The following is a 20,019-nucleotide window of genomic DNA, read 5'->3' as shown; positions in this document are numbered from 1 at the left end:
CTTTTTACCCAGATTTTAAAGTTTTATTTTTCTTATCAACCCTCTCCCATTGCATTTATATTTTATTGACACTCCTAAATGTTTCTCAGATCCATTTTATTTTCTCAGCTCTTTCTGACAGTACCTTTTCAGTTCTTACCATCTTTGCCCTGTTGTTACAATTCTCCTGAACTGATCTGTTGCCTCTAGTCCAGAATATCCATTATTCTTATAACTTAGAACTTCAGTAGTTTTCTAAAACACAGTGTCACTCTTGCCAGCCTCTCTTTGGCATCAGTGTAATAGCAGTTTCTGTAGCATGTCTGTAAGGGTCCTCAGAATCTAACCTGCGTGGCTTTACCAGTCTCACCTTTGCCCTCCCTGCACTTGTTCCTCTGTCTCACACGCTGCATTTTCTCAAGCTGTGCCTTTGTTTATGATTTACTTTGTCTTCCTCACCTTCCACTGACACTTTAAACCCCCAACACACAGTCTTATCTCTCAGACCCAATTCAGGTTTTACTGTTTATTTTATTATAGTTAATTTATATGTTTCTGAACTCTGAAGAAAAAGTCTCCATGCCCTTATGGAGGGAAATTGGTAATTTAGTATGTAGTAATAGAAGTATATACAGTTTTAATTATGAGCACTGAAAGATTGGGCTCAGAGGGATGGGAGTCTTACAAATGCTTATTTAGAATGACAAATGCCCATCTCAGAAAACCAATCAGTTCTTTTCAGATAAGCATATCCCCAATCCACCTCCTGATTGACAGGGAAGGTAAAGAAGACAGACCTGGATGAATATTAAAGTGTCGTTAGGAATTGGCCAAGTGTACATTTTGAGTAATCAGTGAATGATTGTATCAACACAACCTTTATGTGCTGTATATGTTGTAATACAGGATAGCTAGAGCACAGGGCATTGTTTCTATGTTTTTCATCCACTGGCTGTAGCTTCTTGATTTGGAATTGATGGGCTACTAGTATTCACACTTCTATTGATTAAGTGAAGTAAGAATGAAAATATATTTTCTATCAAGGCAGTTATAGGATAGGAGATGACCCAAAGACAGTATTTGGAAGTAAGTGAAAAAAATTTTATTATATAGATATTTTTATTGTATTATCTGTATTGAGTAAGAAATTAGTAATTCTTGTGAAAAGTTTATAATCATAATCATATGACATTCAACCAATATGTATTTTGAAAATGGTTGAAAATCAGGAAGAATCATATGTTGACTTTATGTAATATTTAGGTCTAGAATTGTTAGAATCAGTACTCAAACATAAGTAGGAAGTTATTTTTATATAGATAAATTAGGTAATAGGTTATGAATTTTTATTAGCATTGAAACTAACTTATACATATTGGTGGTAAGTTTGCTTTCCTCTACATATTAATTTTTTATGATTAGAATAAAATTTTTAAATGTAATATTTTTCTCCTTCCATATAGCTTTTGCCTACCAAAAAGTTTTGGGAACCTGATGATTCAACAAAAGATGGACAAAAAGGCATATTTCTTGGGGATGATGAATGGAGAGAGACTGCATGGGGAACTTCTCGTAAGTTTTTGGTGTATGTGTAAGAATTATAAATTTATTTGAATTTTTAAAAAACCATGCCTACTATTAGACAATAGTTAAAATAGTTGGAGAAAATATGTGATGTCTCTGTTGAAGATACCATTAATCGTTATAATGCACATTTTTGGTTATAAATTGACCCTTATCTAACAGTTCACTTATTGATTAGAAGTGCTTGTCACAATAAGATTTTATTAAGTTTTTCTTTGAAGTGAAAAACTTTTGATTATAAAATTCTGAATTTCCATTAAAATAAAGAACACATTAGGCATAGAAGTTTTCAGTTTTAAATTGTATTAGAGGACAGTGACTGATTTATCTATATAATTGCACCTCATTCTAGCTTTATTAGACATTAGCCACACCCAGAAAGGAAGTAAACTCCCTTAGTATGGTAGAATTCCCAGAAAGGGTGTAAAATTTGAATGTTTTTGATATCCCTAAGTAGCGGAAAGAGGCTTAAGTCCAAGAGGGACTGGTATGTATGGAGTGTAACTCACAGGGATGACAGTATTTTTTATCTTTAATCACTTTTTATTTTTCAATTCAGTTGACATACAATATTAGTGTCAGGTATACTAGCCAGTGATTGAACATTATATAACTTACTAAGTTATCATCCTGTTAAGTCAGGAATAACAGTACTTGATGGTAAGGTAAAGAGCATAGTTATAGTCTTAAAATAGTACTGATCATATTAAGTGTTTCTGATTAGTAAAATTTGAGAGCTCTACACATGGAGCTATCAGAATGTGTATTACCAATAACTTTTCTCTTTTTATAACTGAGTTTAATGTCACTTGCTATAGCTATAAAAAATGACCAGAGTAACATAAAAACAAATTTGTGGGTGATAAAATTAACCTTATATTTTGAGTGTAAATTGCCAGGTAGTTCTTTGTTCTCCAAATCATTATATATTAAACAATTTTAATGTTCTATATCGTTTTAAATTTTGATTAAAATAATTACCAAAAGTTAGGAAATACTAGAATATTTTAATGATTAATGTTCTTTCTGGGGTTTTGTTTGTTTGTTTTTTAGTTTTAGGTGTATGGTGTAGTAGCTAGACCCGTGATGGTGAACCTTTTTATAAAAACCGCCCACTTTTGCAGTGCTGGTCAACCTGGTCCCTCCTGCCCACTATTATTTTCAAACAAATAAATGAGATTGGACCCTTGTCTTCAAGTAGTTTTAGTTTTATGTTTTTGTTTTGTGTGTGTGTATTTTAAGTAATGTATACTATGTAGATTGGGCTCTTAATTTAAATTATTCAGTTAGTTTGACTGGGATACAATTTTTCCCACAAAAGTCACTTACTTTGCTAAAAATCAGATGTTCTTTAAAACTTGGTTGATTGACATGCTTTGATTTTTGTTTTGGGTATTGAATGGTTAATTACTTTATTAACCAGAACCCCAGTTTTTAAAAAAAATAATTTTTAGAGAGGGAAAGAGAAAGAGAAACATCAGCTTGTTGCACTCATTCATTCATTCATTGGCTGCTTCTTGTATGTGCCTTGTTTGGGGAATGAACCTGCAACCTTGCCATGTTGGGACCACACTCAAACCAACTGAGCTACCATGCCAGGGCCAGGCCAGAACCAGATTTTTTATTTTTTTATTTTTCTGAAGTTGGAAACGGGGAGGCAGTCAGACAGACTCCCACATGCGCCCGACCGGGATCCACCCGGCATGCCCACCAGGGGGCGATGCTCTGCCCATCTGGGGCGTTGCTCTGTTGTTGCATCCAGAGCCATTCCAGCACCTGAGGCAGAGGCCACAGAGCCATCCTCAGCGCCCGGGCCAACTTTACTCCAATGGAGCCTTGGCTGCGGGAGGGGAAGAGAGAGACAGAGAGGAAGGAGAGGGGGAGGGGTGGAGAAGCAGATGGGCGCTCCTCCTGTGTGCCCTGGCCAGGAATTGAACCCGGGACTCCCGCACGCCAGGCTGACGCTCTACCACTGAGCCAACCGGCCAGGGCCAGAAAGTCTTTCTATGACTGCAGGAGACTATTAAATATACTTATTCCCTTCTAGCTGAACTGAACTACCTGTGATGGTTAATTTCACTTTGTTCTGGCACTTCCAGGTGTTTGAACATGCTGGTTTCTCTTAACTGAATTTTTGCCCACTTTAACTCTTGCCCTTCTCTTTATAATTCACTCTTTAAGACTGGAAAGGATTGACCTCTCTGTTCTATTCTTATAATGTATTGTTTTTATTGAAGCACTTTTGATTGCCTTATATTAAACCTGTAATCTCTTGAGGACAGGATCTGTCCTGTTTGTTCTTGCTTGTAAGAGATAGTATTTGAATTGGGTGAATGAATGGGTGAATGATTGAAAATACAATGACTGGCCCAGGCTGATTGACTCAGCGGTAGCTGGCATGTGAAGCCCCAGGTTCAATTCCGGGTCAGGGCACAAAGGAGAAGAGACCCACCTGCTTCTCCACCCCTCCCCCTTCTCTCTTTCTCTTCTCTCTATCTTTTTCTCTCTTCTCCTCCCACAGCCATGGCTCAAGCAGTGTGAGCGAGTTGGCCCCTGGTGCTGAGGATGGTTCCATGGCCTCCACCTCAGATGCGAAAATGGCTTCGTTTCTGAGCAGCAGAGCAAGGGCCCCAGATGGGCAGATCATCGCCCCCAAGTGGGCTTGCTGGGTGGATCCTGGTCAGGGCACATGTGGGAGGCTGTCTCTGCCTCTCACATAAAAAAAAATTTTTAAAAAGAAAAGAAAAGGGAAGAAAAGAAAATATAATGACTAATCTCATGTAAAAGGTACTAAAATAGAAATGTTTTAATATTACACAAAAGTAGCAATCATTTAAAAACTATTACAGTTAATGAAATGATAACTGAGTACCTCTATGATAGTTCAGCCCTTTAAGGAATAGACCTAATATTGAGGATTGAACATGTTCACAAAAAAGCCAGAGGTAGCTGACAGCTTATGGGTTCCTTTAAAAATATTTTTTGGGAAATCTGTATGAAGGTTGCCTCAAATGTTTTATTATATTTGTATATTCCATTTGCTCTCAGATCTTAAATACTGCCTTTTGTCACAGAAATACATAGAAAAGGTATCTGTACCAGATGAATACTTTTTTGTTAAATAAAAATGGAAAAATTTTTAACTAGAAGGGATTTTTAAAAATATTGTTTAGAAAAAAATATATTGTTTAGGTGGTACTTAGTTTTTACAACAGGAATAGAAAATTCTGTGTTATCACTGGTTTTTCTGAACTTAAGTGTTTGTGTTTCAGGTAGTTCAGCCATGTGCTCTATATCCATCCAGGACATAACTGAGCGTGAGCAGTGCCTCTGCCAATTTAGAACTTACTTTATTCTAGAATTTATCACTAAAGGTTTTTGTTCTAAATTGTGAATCACCACAAGAACTTTTTTTTTCATTACAATTGACATACAATATTATATTAGTTTCGGGTATAGAACATAGTGATCAGAATTTATATAATTTGCAGTTACCATTCCACTAAGCCTACTATCCATCTAACACCATACGTACTTATTACATTATTATTGACTATATTCCCTGTGCTGCGCTTTACATCCCTGGTACTATTAATGTAACTGGCAATTTGTACATCTTAATTTCTACAACTTTCACCCATTTCTGCAGCCCCCCTCCCATCTAGCACCCATCTGTTTGAAGAACTTTTCTTTTTTAAAGAAAAAAAATTTATGGATTGATTTTAGAGGTAGCAGGTGTGTGGGGCAGGGAGAGAGAAACATCCATCTGTTTCTGTATGTGCTCTGACCAGGGATCATACCTGCAACCTCTGCATAGCAGGATGATGCTCTAACCAGCTGAGCTATCCGGCCAGGGCAATTTGAAAACCTTAATTCTTTTAATAAGATGTTTGTAGGCAACTGAGCCTTCAGATTAATGTTTGTCCATTGACCTGTTTTGGTTGCTATTTAAAAAAAATACTTCTCATAGGCTTTTACCTGTTTTTTACCAAATGGCATTTTTAATCTAGATTATCAAGATGTGCCCAGGCTAGTGAGTCACCACAGAATGAAGAGCTTTTTAAAAAGATTATAGTAACATGTATATACATATATATACTGATTTTTCATACTTTAATGTATTAATTTTTATAAGTACATTTGATAAGTCTAAAAGTACAAATATGTAATTGTGTTCTTTCTTCCAAACAGACCATTCAGTGTCCCAGCCTATTATGGTACAGAGAAGATCTGGACAGGGTTTTCATGGAAACAGTGAAGTAAATGCAATACTGTCTCCGCGATCAGAAAGTGGAGGCCTTGGCGTGAGCATGGTAGAATATGTGCTGAGTTCTTCTCCTGCTGATAAATTGGATTCTCGATTTAGGAAGGGAACTTTTGTGAGTATTTTGAATAAAGAAATAATTACTAATTGCTCAATGGTTATTTGGTTATCTTTAAGTTATTTTTATAGACCCTTCCTAGAGCTAAAGGGAATGGTGTAGCTATTACAAGCTCTTGTCTTTTTCTCTTGGCCACCTCTTGAACTACATAAATAGTAGAACCCTGGGAGGATTTATACTCTTAATCATGTTACAAAAAATCAAACCATATTAATTGCAATACGTAATTTGCAAGATTAAAATTGCTTATTTGTGTTAGTGCTCAATCTGAAAGTCACTAGACAAAACCCTCTCTGCAGTAAGTGGAATTTTAATCCCGTTTGTGGTGTTACTGCTTTTCAGCACCGCTATAGTTAAGGTTGCCTTAGCCCTTCTGTTATAAATCATTGGTTTGTGCTCAATTTTTTGGCCTTTGATAAATTAATTAACTACAAAATTAAAATAAGTTTCAATGCTTTTATTGTTTACATGTACCATAGAGTAGTTTTAGGTCACCTTTGGTGCCCTTTTTTTGTGTGTTCTATTAAATATTCAGAATCAAACAGATTCTTTTTCCTCAGGGCACTAGAGATGCTGAAACAGATGGACCTGAGAAAGGAGATCAAAAAGGCAAGGCTTCTCCATTTGAGGAGGACCAAAACAGAGATCTTAAACAAGGAGATGATGATGATTCTAAAATAAATGGCAGAGGTTTGCCAAATGGAATGGATGCCGATTGCAAAGATTTTAAGTAAGATTTTAACTTTCTCAAGAACAAAAGCATATCTCTTTAGGGATTATTACTACTAGCTAGCTGATGTGACTGATGTAGACATTTTTCAAATTTTGGTTTATTTTATTTCCCTTTGTACCTTGTGTTAATCTGGAGGAAAATATAATTTTTATAAGAAATATTAGTCAATGATTATGAGCCATTTTTTAAAAAATCTTCAAAATAGTCTCTCTAATAGTGTATATCACTGAAAGAGTAACCTTAGAAGCTGTGTTACCTTTCTGCTCATGTGGTAGTCTAAATTTTAACTTTTTCCTCCCTACTAAAATGGAGTGAATTTTAAGTTTAATCTGTGATTTTTTTCTGGCAGACCTTTGGAGTTGCTCTTGAGCACACTTCTGTGGCATTTCCTCTTTTTATCCCTGTATTGAATCTCCTATATCCCGTTTAAGTCTGAATCTTGGAAGTGAAGAATCATAATTAGCGCTTAGGATCTGTGGCCTATATAGGAGTTTGTGTTAATACTTAACATTCCTGAAATTAGGAAGTGGGGAGCATGTTAGAGACTTTGAAAAGTTAGCTTTAAGCTCAGAATTCTGTAAGTTGTAGCTTTAGTTGTCTCTTGATAGCACTTCAGTATTTTCTGCTAGCCTTTGGTCTTAGATTCGGGGGCACACCTTTGTCTAAGTATTGGGGAGTTTTGCTTCATACTGATTTCCTACACTTTATACTTCAATAGGCAGATGCTTTGAGGCCTATGCCTGAAAATGAGCCATTTCTTGAGATTTTGTGAACCATGGGATCTCAGTTAACTGGGTGTAAATATGTGTGGCTGGTATACTTTTACATCCATTGCCTTTAATTATCAAAATCAGAGTAACAATGGCTCTTAAAAAGTATCATTTATATTTGTTCTAAGTGCAAAAAAGCATCCAAAAACTAGTAAACCTCTTTTAACAAGAAATTTAATGCTAGTTAATTTGTTTTAGAACCTTATCCTGATTTTGCTCTTCTCCTGTTACCTATTCTAGGTTTTTAGTCAAGGGCATGCATTTAAAACTGAGTTGATTATAAACCCTTCAGAGTATACATTTATAATTGAAGTGTTAATACACCATTAACTATAGCAAGAAAAGAGCACCACTGATAGTACAATGACTGGTTTTCTCTTGTATTCTGTGCTTTTTGTTATAGTAGAGTTCTATGAAAGGATATACTTTTCCATATTAATATAACTTTTTATTTATTAGCATTTTAATTTTATTCTGTTAAATTTAAGTATTATTTAAACTGTTTATTTTTGACAGTGTTATACTTAGCAGTATAAAACCATTTCAGGCTAATAGCTATGGTCATATGGTCACTATGCTGCATATTATTAATATGTACATTAACTGCTAAATCATCAATATATACATTGTAGGAGTAGAACTGAAATTTATGAAAGAACTGTATTGCAGGCTCGCTCACTCTTTTTTTAATTGGATAACTTCAAAGAACATCCTTTCAGTGTTCTCTCCCCTCCCCCCATATATTCTGAATGATAAGCCTTTGGAATATTCACACAAAAATTTAGTTATGGTTAAAGGGGAAGGAGTGAAATTTCTTCTAATATTGTATAGATAATGGTTGATTTTAAAATTCAAGTTGACCTAAATATCTGAGGAATAATTCTTATATCCTGGAAATGATTCTTACTATTATTCATTAATTGCTTGTAAAATGTTCTGTATATATCACCAAATTTATTCCAATGTGATACAAAGTACCTGAAGTTGGAGGCAGAGTCACATTGGTGTTAACAACTGGCATTGAAAGCAGGTAAATACAGTGTGTCCATAAAATCATGGTGCACTTTTGACCGGTCACAGGAAAGTAACAAAAGACGATAGAACTGTGAAATGTGCACCAAATAAAAGGAAAACCCTCCCAGTTTCTGTAGGATGATGTGGCAGCATGTGTGCCAGCGCAGATGATGACGTAACACCGTGTATACAGCGGAGCAGCCCACGGCCATGCCAGTGGAGATGTGGACTGTACAGAGGAAAGTTCAGTGGCTCGCTAAATTCGAATCTATGACCAAAGTGCAACGTGAATATTGGCGTGTTCATAACGAAGTGCCACCACATAGGAATAACATTACTCGGTGGGATAAGCAGTTGAAGGAAACCGGCAGTTTGGTGGAGAAACCCCGTTCTGGTGGGCCATCAGTCAGTGACGCGTCTGTAGAGGCTATAAGGGATAGCTACCTAAGGAGCCCTAAAAAATCTGTGCATGAGCCCGCATCAAACTGCACTGAATAGATATGAAACTGGGAGAGTTTTCCTTTTATTTGGTGCAGATTTTACATTTCTATCATCTTTTGTTGCTTTCCTATTACCGGTCAAAAGTGTACCATGAGTTTACGGACACACTGTAGTTACGGCCATTTAATAATGCACTTATATATTAATATACTATGAACTCAAGATTTCTCAAAACAAACTTCTTGTGAGGGAAGGGATTTAAATAAAATTTCTGTGGAGAAAACAGACTATAAATGAGGATTGATTTTGTTCAGAAATAAAGTAAAAACAAAGTCTAGACCCTGAGGGATGTTAAGAAGAGTCATTACTTAAAACTTAGTCCAATATTAATTAATTTCTTGGTAAAGTTAAGGAGGCAAGTCAGTAGAAAAACATTTTTTATAAATGTTACACAATTTTCTTTCTGATAATTTAATTAAACTGGAACTACCTGGTGTTATAAAGATGATACTAACTTAGAGAGCTGTCACAGAGAGTTTTCACAAATAGTTTTTGGGGTTTTGTTGTTGTTTCTGTAATTTGGAATCCTCAAGGTCATCTTTTTAGTCTTTTCAGTAAGGAAACAGAGGCCTGAAAGATGAAATTATTTCCTTAAAATCATACCCAGAGTCAGGAAATTAGACTTTTGTCTTAATTCAGATGCCTTTTTGTATTCTGTGTTTTATATCGTTAAGTCATGAAAGCCATAGTGGTCTTTTGTGGCCAGTTTTCTGAAATACTATTAAGCAGGTTATTATGGTGGGCAGGACAGGAGTGTGGTGAGAAAGTTTTGGTTTTGAGCTTTTCTATATTTGTCACTTACAGTCTGCTATTCATACCAACTATTAATTTTGTCTAAATTTGAGAGAGAAGTTTTAGGTAATACAAGCCTAAGTTGTGGTATTAGACAATTTTCTTTTTCTTTTTCTTTTTTTTTTTTTTTACAGAGATGGAGAGAGTCAGAGGAGGGATAGATAGGGACAAGAACGGAGAGAGGCCTGACCAGGCGGTGGCACAGTGGATAGAGCATCGGACTGGGATGCAGAAGGACCCAGGTTCGAGACTCTGAGGTCGCCAGCTTGAACGTGGGTTCATCTGGCTTGAGCAAAAAGCTCACCAGATTGGACCCAAGGTCTCTGGCTAGAGCAAGGGGTTACTCGGTCTGCTGAAGGCCCACCGTCAAGGCACATATGAGAAAGCAATCAATGAACAACTAAGGTGTTGCAACGAAAAACTAATGATTGATGCTTCTCATCTCTCTTCATTCCTGTCTGTCCCTGTCTATCCCTCTCTCTGACTCTGACTCTGACTCTTAAAAAAAAAAAAGAACGGAGAGAGATGAAAAGCATCAATCATCAGTTTTTCGTTGTGACACCTTAGTTGTTCATTGATTGCTTTCTCATATATGCCTTGACGGTGGGCCTTCAGCAGACCGAGTAACCCTTTGCTCAAGCCAGCAACCTTGGGTCCAAGCTGGTGAGCTTTGCTCAAATCAGATGAGCCCACACTCAAGCTGGTGACCTCGGGGTCTCGAACCTGGGTTCTCTGCATCCCAGTCCGACGCTCTTCATTGAGCCATCGCTTGGTCAGGCTGGACAATTTTCTTATCTGTAAAATGAAGTTATGCTATTCAGGTGCGGAGAATACTGATGATTTTTTTAAAAACAAAATCATGTCAGTTCTTAAAAGGAATTTAGATTAAATCGAAAGAAATGTTATAAAGTGAAATGGTTAGTGACCAGCGGTGCCTAACTTGCCCTCTCTATTTTACAACTTTCTGTTTTTTATGGTTTTCCTACTTTCATGTTTCAGCTTATGACATTATTTTTACTCATATGCCTTTGTTTTCTCTATATAGTCGTACTCCTGGAAGTCGTCAAGCCTCTCCAACTGAAGTAGTTGAGCGCCTGGGCCCCAATACTAATCCCTCAGAAGGATTGGGGCCTCTTCCTAATCCTACAGCTAATAAACCACTTGTTGAGGAATTTTCAAATCCTGAAACTCAGAATCTGGATGCCATGGAACAAGTTGGTCTGGATTCCTTACAGTTTGACTATCCTGGTAATCAGGTACCAATGGACTCTTCAGGAGCCACTGTAGGCCTTTTTGACTACAATTCCCAGCAGCAGGTAAAGCATGCCCCTCCTTTAAAAACCTCTTCTGAACCGTGTACTGGTGTGGCCTGAAGTGCTGTGAGGCACTGACAGGAGTGATGGGGCTGTCCTTGAACACTTCATGTTTTATTGAATAAAATGTCCCTGTAGATGAGAAAGTGGTTCAAATAAGTGTTTAAAATATTCTGTTTCCAGTTTTCTAAATAGAAGTGTAATCTCTGACACTAATCTTTGTATGAAATCTTTTCCCTACTAGCTCTTTCAGAGGACTAGTGCACTGACAGTTCAGCAGTTAACCGCGGCCCAACAGCAGCAGTATGCACTAGCCGCCGCTCAGCAGCCGCATATAGGTGAGTCTTTTGAATTTACCATTTTGATTGGACTGTTAGAAAATCCTGTTTTAAAGTAGTTCGATGTCACGGCCTGGCCAGGTTGCTCAGTTGGTTGAGTGTTCCAGTACACCCAAATTGTGGATTCAGTCCACGGTCTGAGCACGTACAAGAATCAACCAATGGGTGCATAAATAAGTGGAAAAACAGATCCATGTTTCTGTCATTCCCTTTGCCCGTCCTTTCCTTCCTTCCTACCTACCTTCCTGCCTCTCTCTTCTTCTTCTCTCTAAAATCACTAAATTTTAAAAAATTATTTAGATATTTCATTTTCTTTTACTGAATGATGTTATTTCATTACTTTTTGAGACATCTCATTGAGATCAAAGATGAATAGATTACATGGCAGTAGTAAAGATATACTAAGGAGAAACTATTCCTGACTATTATTTGTATCCTTGGCTAAATAAAAATCTATAACTCAGTGAAAGCTCTTAACCACTTACAGTTGTTTTTTTCACAATAAGAAGTTGAGAGAGTTAAACACTTGGGAATTCAAATGTAATTACTATATTTGTGTCCATTATTGAGTCAGAATGTTTATTTTTAAAATGGTTTAAAAATAGAAATGCCAAGAGATTTTTTAAAAATATTTTTTTCTTTACTTCATTAAAGTCTTTTACCTTTAGTCTTTAATGTGAATTATTATAGTGATACATTTCTTACTGCTAGAGTTCAAGTTTGTGTTGTCTGTTGAGGGTTGTTTTTTTGTTTGTTTGTTTTTGTGGCAGAGACAAGAGTCAGAGAGAGGGACAGATAGGACAGACAGACAGACAGGAATGGAGAGTGATGAGAAACATCAATTCTTCATTGTGGTTCCTTAGTTGTTCATTGATTGATTTCTCATATGTGTCTTGACTGGGGGGCTACAGAAGACCGAGTAACCCCTTGTTCGAGCCAGCGACCTTGGGTTCAAGCTGGTGAGTCTTGCTCGAACCAGATAAGCCCCCGCTCAAGCTGGCGACCTCTGGGTCTCGAACCTGAGTCCTCCTCATCCCAGTCCAATGCTTTAGCCACTGTGCCACCGCCTAGTCAGGCTGTGTTGAGGTTTATTTATTTATTTATTTTTTGTATTTTTCTGAAGTTGGAAACGGGGAGGCAGTCAGATAGACTCCCGCATGCGCCCGACTGGGATCCACCCGGCACACCCACTAGGGGGTGATGCTCTGCCCATCTGGGGCGTTGCTCTGTTGCAACCAGAGCCATTCTAGCGCCTGAGGCAGAGGCCACAGAGCCATCCTCAGCCTCTGGGCCAACTTTGCTCCAATGAAGCCTTGGCTGCGGGAGGGGAAGAGAGAGAGACAGAGAGGAAGGAGAGGGGAAGGTTGGAGAAGCAGATGGACGCTTCTCCTCTGTGCCCTGGCCGGGAATTGAACCCGAGACTCCTGCACACCAGGCCAATGCTCTACCACTGAGCCAACCAGCCAGGGCTTGTGTTGAGGTTTTTAAGTCACAAAGAGAGTACAAAGTTTCCCCAGCTATATACCTCACATAATTACAGTACAGTATGAAAACCAGGAATATGACATTGATAAATGTCCATATATTGTTTTATATCATTCTGTCATGTATGTAGATTACTGTAACTATTTTTATGTCTATCTGGTTTTGGCTAACCTTAATTTTAAGCTATGAATACTTTGATTATCAGAATATCCGGAGTGAGTGATATGCTAAATTGCTTCTCTGCCCTTGACTTTGTCTTGTTCTCTGAGAGGCTTCATAGGTTCCAAATATTTATTTTTGGTTTTAATCAAAGATAACCACACTTTTCTAGATGACTTCTTTTTTTACATATTTTTTTCTGTATTTATTTATTTATTTATTTATTTTTTTCAGGGACAGAGAGAGGGATAGATAGGGACAAACAGGAATGAAGAGAGATGAGAAGCATCAATCATCAGTTTTTCCTTGTGACACCTTAGTTGTTCAATGATTGTTTTCTCATATGTATCTTGACCACGGGCCTTCAGCAGACCGAGTAGCCCCTTGCTCCAGCCAGCGACCTTGGGTCCAAGCTGGTGAGCTTTTTGCTCAAACCAGATGAGCCCGCGCTCAAGCTGGTGACCTCGGGGGTCTCAAACCTGGTTCCTCCGCATCCCAGTCTGAGGCTCTTATCCACTGTGCCACCTCCTGGTCAGGCTCTAGATGACTTCTAATAGCAGCACACATGCAGGGCCTGGTTTTTTATTTTCTCCCAGCTTCCTTTACCCTGAACTTAGTTAGTCCTTCCCTGTCATTCTTAGAAATGTTCTCATTCCTGCCTGTTCATGGGCTAGCATAACATTTTTTATTTCTTAAAGTTTTATGGTATGTTCTAATATATGCCAGGCTAGTGCAGCCATTATCGCTCTTCCTCTTTGGAGTTTTAAATGTTCGGGTCTTGCTTATGAACTTTAGAATCCATTTATTTTACTTCCAAAAGATTAGGTTAAAATTTTAAATTAACTTAGGGAAAGTCAACATCTTTATGACATTAAAAATATTCTTATCCAGGACATGTGTACATTTACTTTTGTTTAAGTCTGCTTTGCATTATTTATGAGCGCTTTTAAAATTTTTTCTCATATGTTTGCAATTTTTTTTTTTTTGTATTTTTCTGAAGTTGGAAATGGGGAGGCAGTCAGACAAACTCCTGCATGCACCCGACCGGGATCCACCCAGCACGCCCACCAGGGGGCAATGTTCTGCCCATCTGGGACGTTGCTCTGTTGCAACCAGAGCCATTCTAGCGCCTGAGGCAGAGGCCATAGAGCCATCCTCAGCGCCTGGGCCAACTTTGCTCCAGTGGACCCTGGCTGCAGGAGGGGAAGAGAGAGACAGAGAGGAAGGAGAGGGGGAGGGGTGGAGAAGCAGATGGGCGCTTCTCTTGTGTGCCCTGGCCAGGAATCGAACCCGGGACTCCCGCACGCCAGGCCAACGCTCTACCACTGAACCAACCGGCCAGGGCCTGTTTGCAAATTTCTTGATAAGTTCTTAGGTATTTTATTTTTACTATCATTTTAAATGACCTATTTTCATTGTATCTTTAAATTGGTACCTATTAAAGCTCTGAATTAGTATATATTAACTTTATGAATGCTTTTTTTTTTCTTTTTTTTTAAGTGAGAGGAGGGGAGATAGTGAGACAGACTCCCACATGTGCCCCAGGGATCCATTTGGCAGCCCTCCTCTTGGGCCAATGTTCAAATCAGTTTAGCTATTTTTAGCACCTGAGGCTGACATTCTTGGACCCCCGAGCTATCCATAGCGCCTGGGTCCAGCCCTCAGACCAACCCAGCCATTGGTTATGGGAGGAGGAGGGAGAGAGAAGCAGATGGTCGTTTCTCTTGTGTGCCCTGACCAGGAATCAAACCTGGGACATCCATATGGCAGGCCCATGCTCTATCCTGAGCCACCAGCCAGAAACATGAATGCTATTTTTTAATAATTGAATTATTTTTATGTCTATGAATAAAAAAAGACTTGATTTTACCTCCCTTGACTGACAGCTGTTTAGAAAGTTTGATAATGTTTTATTTTGGTGGAGTATAAGTAGCATTCTCATACTTTTGACAGGAACATAAATTGGTACAACTTTTCTGGCAGATTATCTGGAAATGTGGATTAAGAATTTATATATATTTGTCCATTGAAGTGAATTTTTATAAGGACCTTATGATAATGCAGAGACCTATGTATTTAAAGAATAATAGCAGCATGAATTACAGCAAAAGATTGTGAACCATCCAAATAAATACTTGTATTCATAGTAGATTGGTTAAATCATATTCTTTGTATACAGTAGAATACAGATTATGCAGCCATTAAAAAAAATGAACGAGGTAGGTATCTGTTGACATAGAAAGGGAGCTGTGGTTAGTTACCAAGTGAAAAAAGTTTATTAAAATACTGTGGTAGCCTAGAATACAAAATGTATGAGTGTGTGTATATATGCATTTAAAATTTTAGAAGGATGTGTATGTTTCTACATACATGCATATATAAACTTAGATGCAAACATATGTATATATCTCTGCAAACACACACTTATCTATATTTGATTATACTCACAGGAATATTATTTGGTGTCTGATATGTTATAAATATTTCTAAGTGAATCTGTGAGCTTAAAATACGTGTTTCTCCATTTTTTGGGCAGAAGTTTCAAAATATATCCATTAGGTCAAACTAATTCCTTGTTTTTCAAATATTTGAAACCTTACTTCATATCTGCTTTATAATGTAAGTATGGAGAGAGCTGTATTGAAAAATCATTTCTAAAATTGAAAAATAATTTAAAGTATATAAACCAGCTGTCAGTAAAGGTTATATGAGGGCTTTTCTCTTTGTGCACTTAAATACTATTGAGGTTTTTAAAACAATCTTGTTTTGTATGTACTTTTTTAATCATAAACATAGTTTATAAAAAAAATTATGTCCTGGCTTTTAGATTATTGTAGTGTTATGAATAAACCATGAGTACCAATACGTCATTTGCTGTTCTTGTGATAAAGATAATTCATGAGAAAGGAACTGGAGGAATATCTTGAAACCCTTGACCTTGGACATAGTTTAAGAATTTAACCCTGAGCAAATGATATATTGAATAATACAATGATCTTAGTGAACCCTCTGTTTAGTTCTTATTTCCTTTGTTAAAAACAGATTTTTGAAATAACCATGTTGTGCCTGAGCATGAAATGAGTAGTGTAGGTTGTGGCCGGTAGTTTATAAAATTAATTAGATTTCAGACATTAATAGAGAGAAAAGTTAAACAGAAAATAGAGTGTGTGAGGATAAATATCTTTGAGATTTTTGTGGTGTATATATGTGTATTTGGATAGGAGACTAGGTCAGTGTGAAATACATGTCATATTATTGGTCACTGTCAAAATATTTGATAGTCACTATAATACAGTTAGAATTAAGTTTCTGAATCTTGACTTTAAGGTGTAAATGCTTCTTTTGAATGCTTTTTTAAAAGTTACTTTATGTTCATCTGCTTTTATATCCATTTCCTCCCTCTTAAGTATCTTTTAAACTTGAACCATTTTGCATTCTTTTGACTTCAAACATGTTCTTTTTTTATTTTATTTTATTTTTACCTCTACCTCTCTGAGTTCATTTCCAGAAGAGGCAACCCTAACAGCACATTTTCAAAGCGATATTTTTGTAGTTTATGGTAAAAGATCTACACGGTGATTCGCCAATATCAGCAATTCTCTCTAATAAGTACTGTATATGAATATTTTAAAAATCTTAGCCTTTACTGAATCCTTACTGGCATGTATTAGACTCAGAACTGGCTTAAATTTATTCTTCTGCTTAAAATGTTATTGTTCTCCTACTGCTTTCAGAGTCAAGTCCAGGAGGATCCTTGTTCTTATAATAGCTCCAGGTTTTTTGTTTGTTTGTTTTTGGTTTTTTGTATTTTCCTGAAGTTGGAAACAGGGAGGCAGTCAGACAGACTCCTGCATGTGCCCGACCGGGATCCACCCAGCATGCCCACCAGGGGGCGATGCTCTGCCCATCTGGGGCATTGCTCTGTTGCAACCGGAGCCATTCTAGCGCCTGAGGCAGAGGCCATGGAGCCATCCTCAGGGCCTGGGCCAACTTTGCTCCAATGGAGCCTTGGCTGCGGGAGGGGAAGAGACAGACAGAGAGGAAGGAGAGGGGGAGAGTTGGAGAAGCAGATGGGCGCTTCTCCTGTGTGCCCTGGCTGGGAATCGAGACCAGGACTCCTGCATGCCAGGCCGATGCTCTACCACTGAGCCAACTGGCCAGGGCAATAGCTCCAGTTTTATTTTATACACTATAGCCCCAGTTTTATTTATACACTACTGCCCCTTCCAAAGCTTGTTAGATGCCCTTCCTTATGCCCATAGCACTGATACCATGTTTCAATTGCCAATTTCTTGTTTTTCTTACTAGGTAGTGTTCAGATAGATCATATCTATCTGTCGCTATTGAATCTCTAGTTCATAGCATGGCTGAATAAAGATTGAATGTAAAACTGCTATTGGACAGTAGTAATTGCTAGCTCTAAACATTTATTGTGTGCTGATAGTCATTTTATATTTGGTACACATTCAGTATCCTATAAGGTGTACCTGTTTCATAAATGAAGAACCTTATAGTCAGGTTGTTATATGCCCAAGATCACTTAGTAAGAATTTAAACCATTATACACAGTGTCCTCCCTTACCCCAAGTTTAGAGTAGAAATTTTTTACCTAAATGAAGAAAATAATACTTTACATTTCCATTCATTATTTTCCCCCTTTTTAAATACAGCGAGTGTATTCTCAGCAGGCCTTGCTCCAGCTGCTTTTGTGCCAAATCCGTATATTATCAGTGCTGCTCCTCCAGGGACCGACCCGTACACTGCAGCAGGGCTGGCTGCAGCAGCAACATTAGCAGGTAATTTATTGTTCATCCCTGTTGCTTATTATGGATTTAGTTTTAATCTCGGTGTAAGCTTTTTTTTCCCTTTATTTAAAATTTTTTTCCATAATCTGAGAGGGAGGGAGGTAGGGAAAGATAGAGAGAGAGAGAGTGAGAGAGAGAGGGAAAGGGAAGCAAGAGAGAAAGCATCAACTCGATGCTTTCCTTAGTTGTTTCTTTTAGTTGTGCAGTCATTGGTCGTTTCTCGCATGTGCCCTGACTGGAGGTCAAACCAGCGACCTCAGCACACTGGGACAGTGCTCTATTCACTGAGCCGCCCAGCCAAAGGCGTAAGCTTTATTTTAATACACTTGGGCTATTGGAAGTTCCTAGGAACAACTAAAACATACAGAATGAGCTGAAATTTCCAGAGTTAGTTTATTTTTCAACTGTAACGCTACTAGAAAAACACAAACCCAATAAAATTTGACACCTGCACAAAATTGGTTTACATTTTAGTTTTTTAGTTTTATAAATCTTACATTGTCAAATAAATCCTCATTGTTACCAATCCCATTACCCACAGAGACAAGGCAAAATAAAGTTACTTCAAAAAAAATAAACTAGGTTAAAATAAAAAAACAAATCAAAAAAATAAACTGGATAAGTGTAAATACCCAGGTCAAGAAGAGTGTAAGGTAAAGTGCTTCTGCAATCTTGGGAATATGAGTATGTAAAAGTAAAGTTCATTTAGCAATGTTAAAATGTGTAAGCAAGCTGAGGGACAAGGGATGGGGTGAAGTTAGAACTTATTAAAGTTGTCAAACCCTGAAACCATCACTCAACAACTGAAGTGAGCACCAGAACTATATATACAGTGTTACATGGCAATTGTATTGCAGTTGAGCTGGAAGGAATTTTTTTTTTAAAGGAAGCTGTTTTATTGCTTATTTAAGTGAGAGTTGTGCTGGTTAGGCACAGTCTTACTGGGGAAAGCAACTTGCTGATTTATTACAGGGTTTTGAGGGAGGATGTTGATTGAGATGGTTACAAAGACAGAAATGAGTTCATCTTAGGCATGGGTTATGTTGGTTACCAAACCAGGAACTGGCTGATGTTAGCCACAGATATGAGTTCACTAGAGCGAGTCTGTTGATGGGCTGACTTTCATACTCTAACCTGTCACTGTTTTTGTTGTTGTTGTTTTTTAAGATTTTCAGAGATGAGTTCACTGAAGTGAATTGTAACTGATCAATTAGACAATTTAAGTTCGCTTCTGATAGTTTTTTTTATCATAACTAATAGTGTTTGCCTAGGAGTTTGGGAACTTTCTTTTTAATACTCAGAAGTTTAAGAAGTGAAATGTTAATTTTATATTGTTGTTTAATATCTTAGTTTGCAGACTGAAACTAATCTGTCACATTCAGTAGTTTTGGGTACATATCTGCATGTAATCTCATAAGCATGTGAACTTGTTTGGTGGCCTTTCACTAGATGTTAGTTTGTAAAGTGCTGATAAATCACACAGGAAATCATTAACCTATGGAACTGATAGAAGCAACTTTTAAGAGGTCATTAGTGTTGAGATGTGCATGCCAGGCATTCTGGACTTTGGCTTTGTAAGACCAGTGCTATCTAGTGCAACTGTAGTCTGAGCCAGATAATGTAATGAACATTTTTTTTGTAGCCACATTACAAAACTAAAAATAAGATGAAATTTATTTGTAATATGTTTGATTTAGCACAACATACCTAAAGTGTTATCATTTTATTATATAATCAATACGTAGTTTAAAATTATTAATAGATATTTTATACCTTTTTTCACACCAAATCTTCAGAATCCTGTGTCTATTATATATTTACAACACATCTCAATTCAGGCTATCTACCTTTTAATTATTAAATAACCACAAATTATTAATAGCTATTAAATGGTTTTTGGCTACTGTTTTGGACAAAGAGGTTCTAGGTAGATGTCTGACTCCTGTTCTACACTTCCTTTATAAATCTTTTTCACTGTTCAAACAGTCCTCGTTGTAGATTGTGCTTAAACTATATTTAGAAATATATTTTACCTTTAAACTTTTTTAAAGCTTTTCATTTTTGTGATTCAGTAGGTTAAACTGGGCTTTATTTTCTTCTAAAACAAAATAAAACTAAGAATTTGACTTTTAAAAATCTACAAATTAGATATACTTACTTTCAT

The 20,019-nt window shown here is 37.1% G+C and overlaps 1 protein-coding gene across 12 annotated transcripts in view; it reads left to right on the top strand.

Annotated features, from left to right (window-relative positions):
• Positions 1 to 20,019, top strand: part of PUM2 (pumilio RNA binding family member 2) — a 103,024-nt gene that overhangs the window by 30,145 nt on the left and 52,860 nt on the right. For 11 of the 12 annotated variants that reach the window (XM_066386250.1, XM_066386247.1, XM_066386244.1 and 8 more), the window contains 6 exons: positions 1,443 to 1,551; positions 5,755 to 5,942; positions 6,506 to 6,675; positions 10,801 to 11,071; positions 11,313 to 11,406; positions 17,721 to 17,846. In XM_066386250.1, the coding sequence (XP_066242347.1) occupies positions 1,443 to 1,551; positions 5,755 to 5,942; positions 6,506 to 6,675; positions 10,801 to 11,071; positions 11,313 to 11,406; positions 17,721 to 17,846 (958 nt within the window). Of the gene's footprint in view, positions 1 to 1,442; positions 1,552 to 5,754; positions 5,943 to 6,505; positions 6,676 to 10,800; positions 11,072 to 11,312; positions 11,407 to 17,720; positions 17,847 to 20,019 lie in introns of those variants that run through there. The other variant, XM_066386251.1, reaches the window with a different exon arrangement.

The sequence above is a fragment of the Saccopteryx leptura genome, chromosome 5, assembly GCF_036850995.1.
Source record: "Saccopteryx leptura isolate mSacLep1 chromosome 5, mSacLep1_pri_phased_curated, whole genome shotgun sequence".
Lineage (NCBI taxonomy): Eukaryota > Metazoa > Chordata > Mammalia > Chiroptera > Emballonuridae > Saccopteryx > Saccopteryx leptura.
The sequence above is the reverse complement of the archived record's forward strand: the minus strand, read 5'-3'. Positions and strand labels throughout refer to the sequence as shown.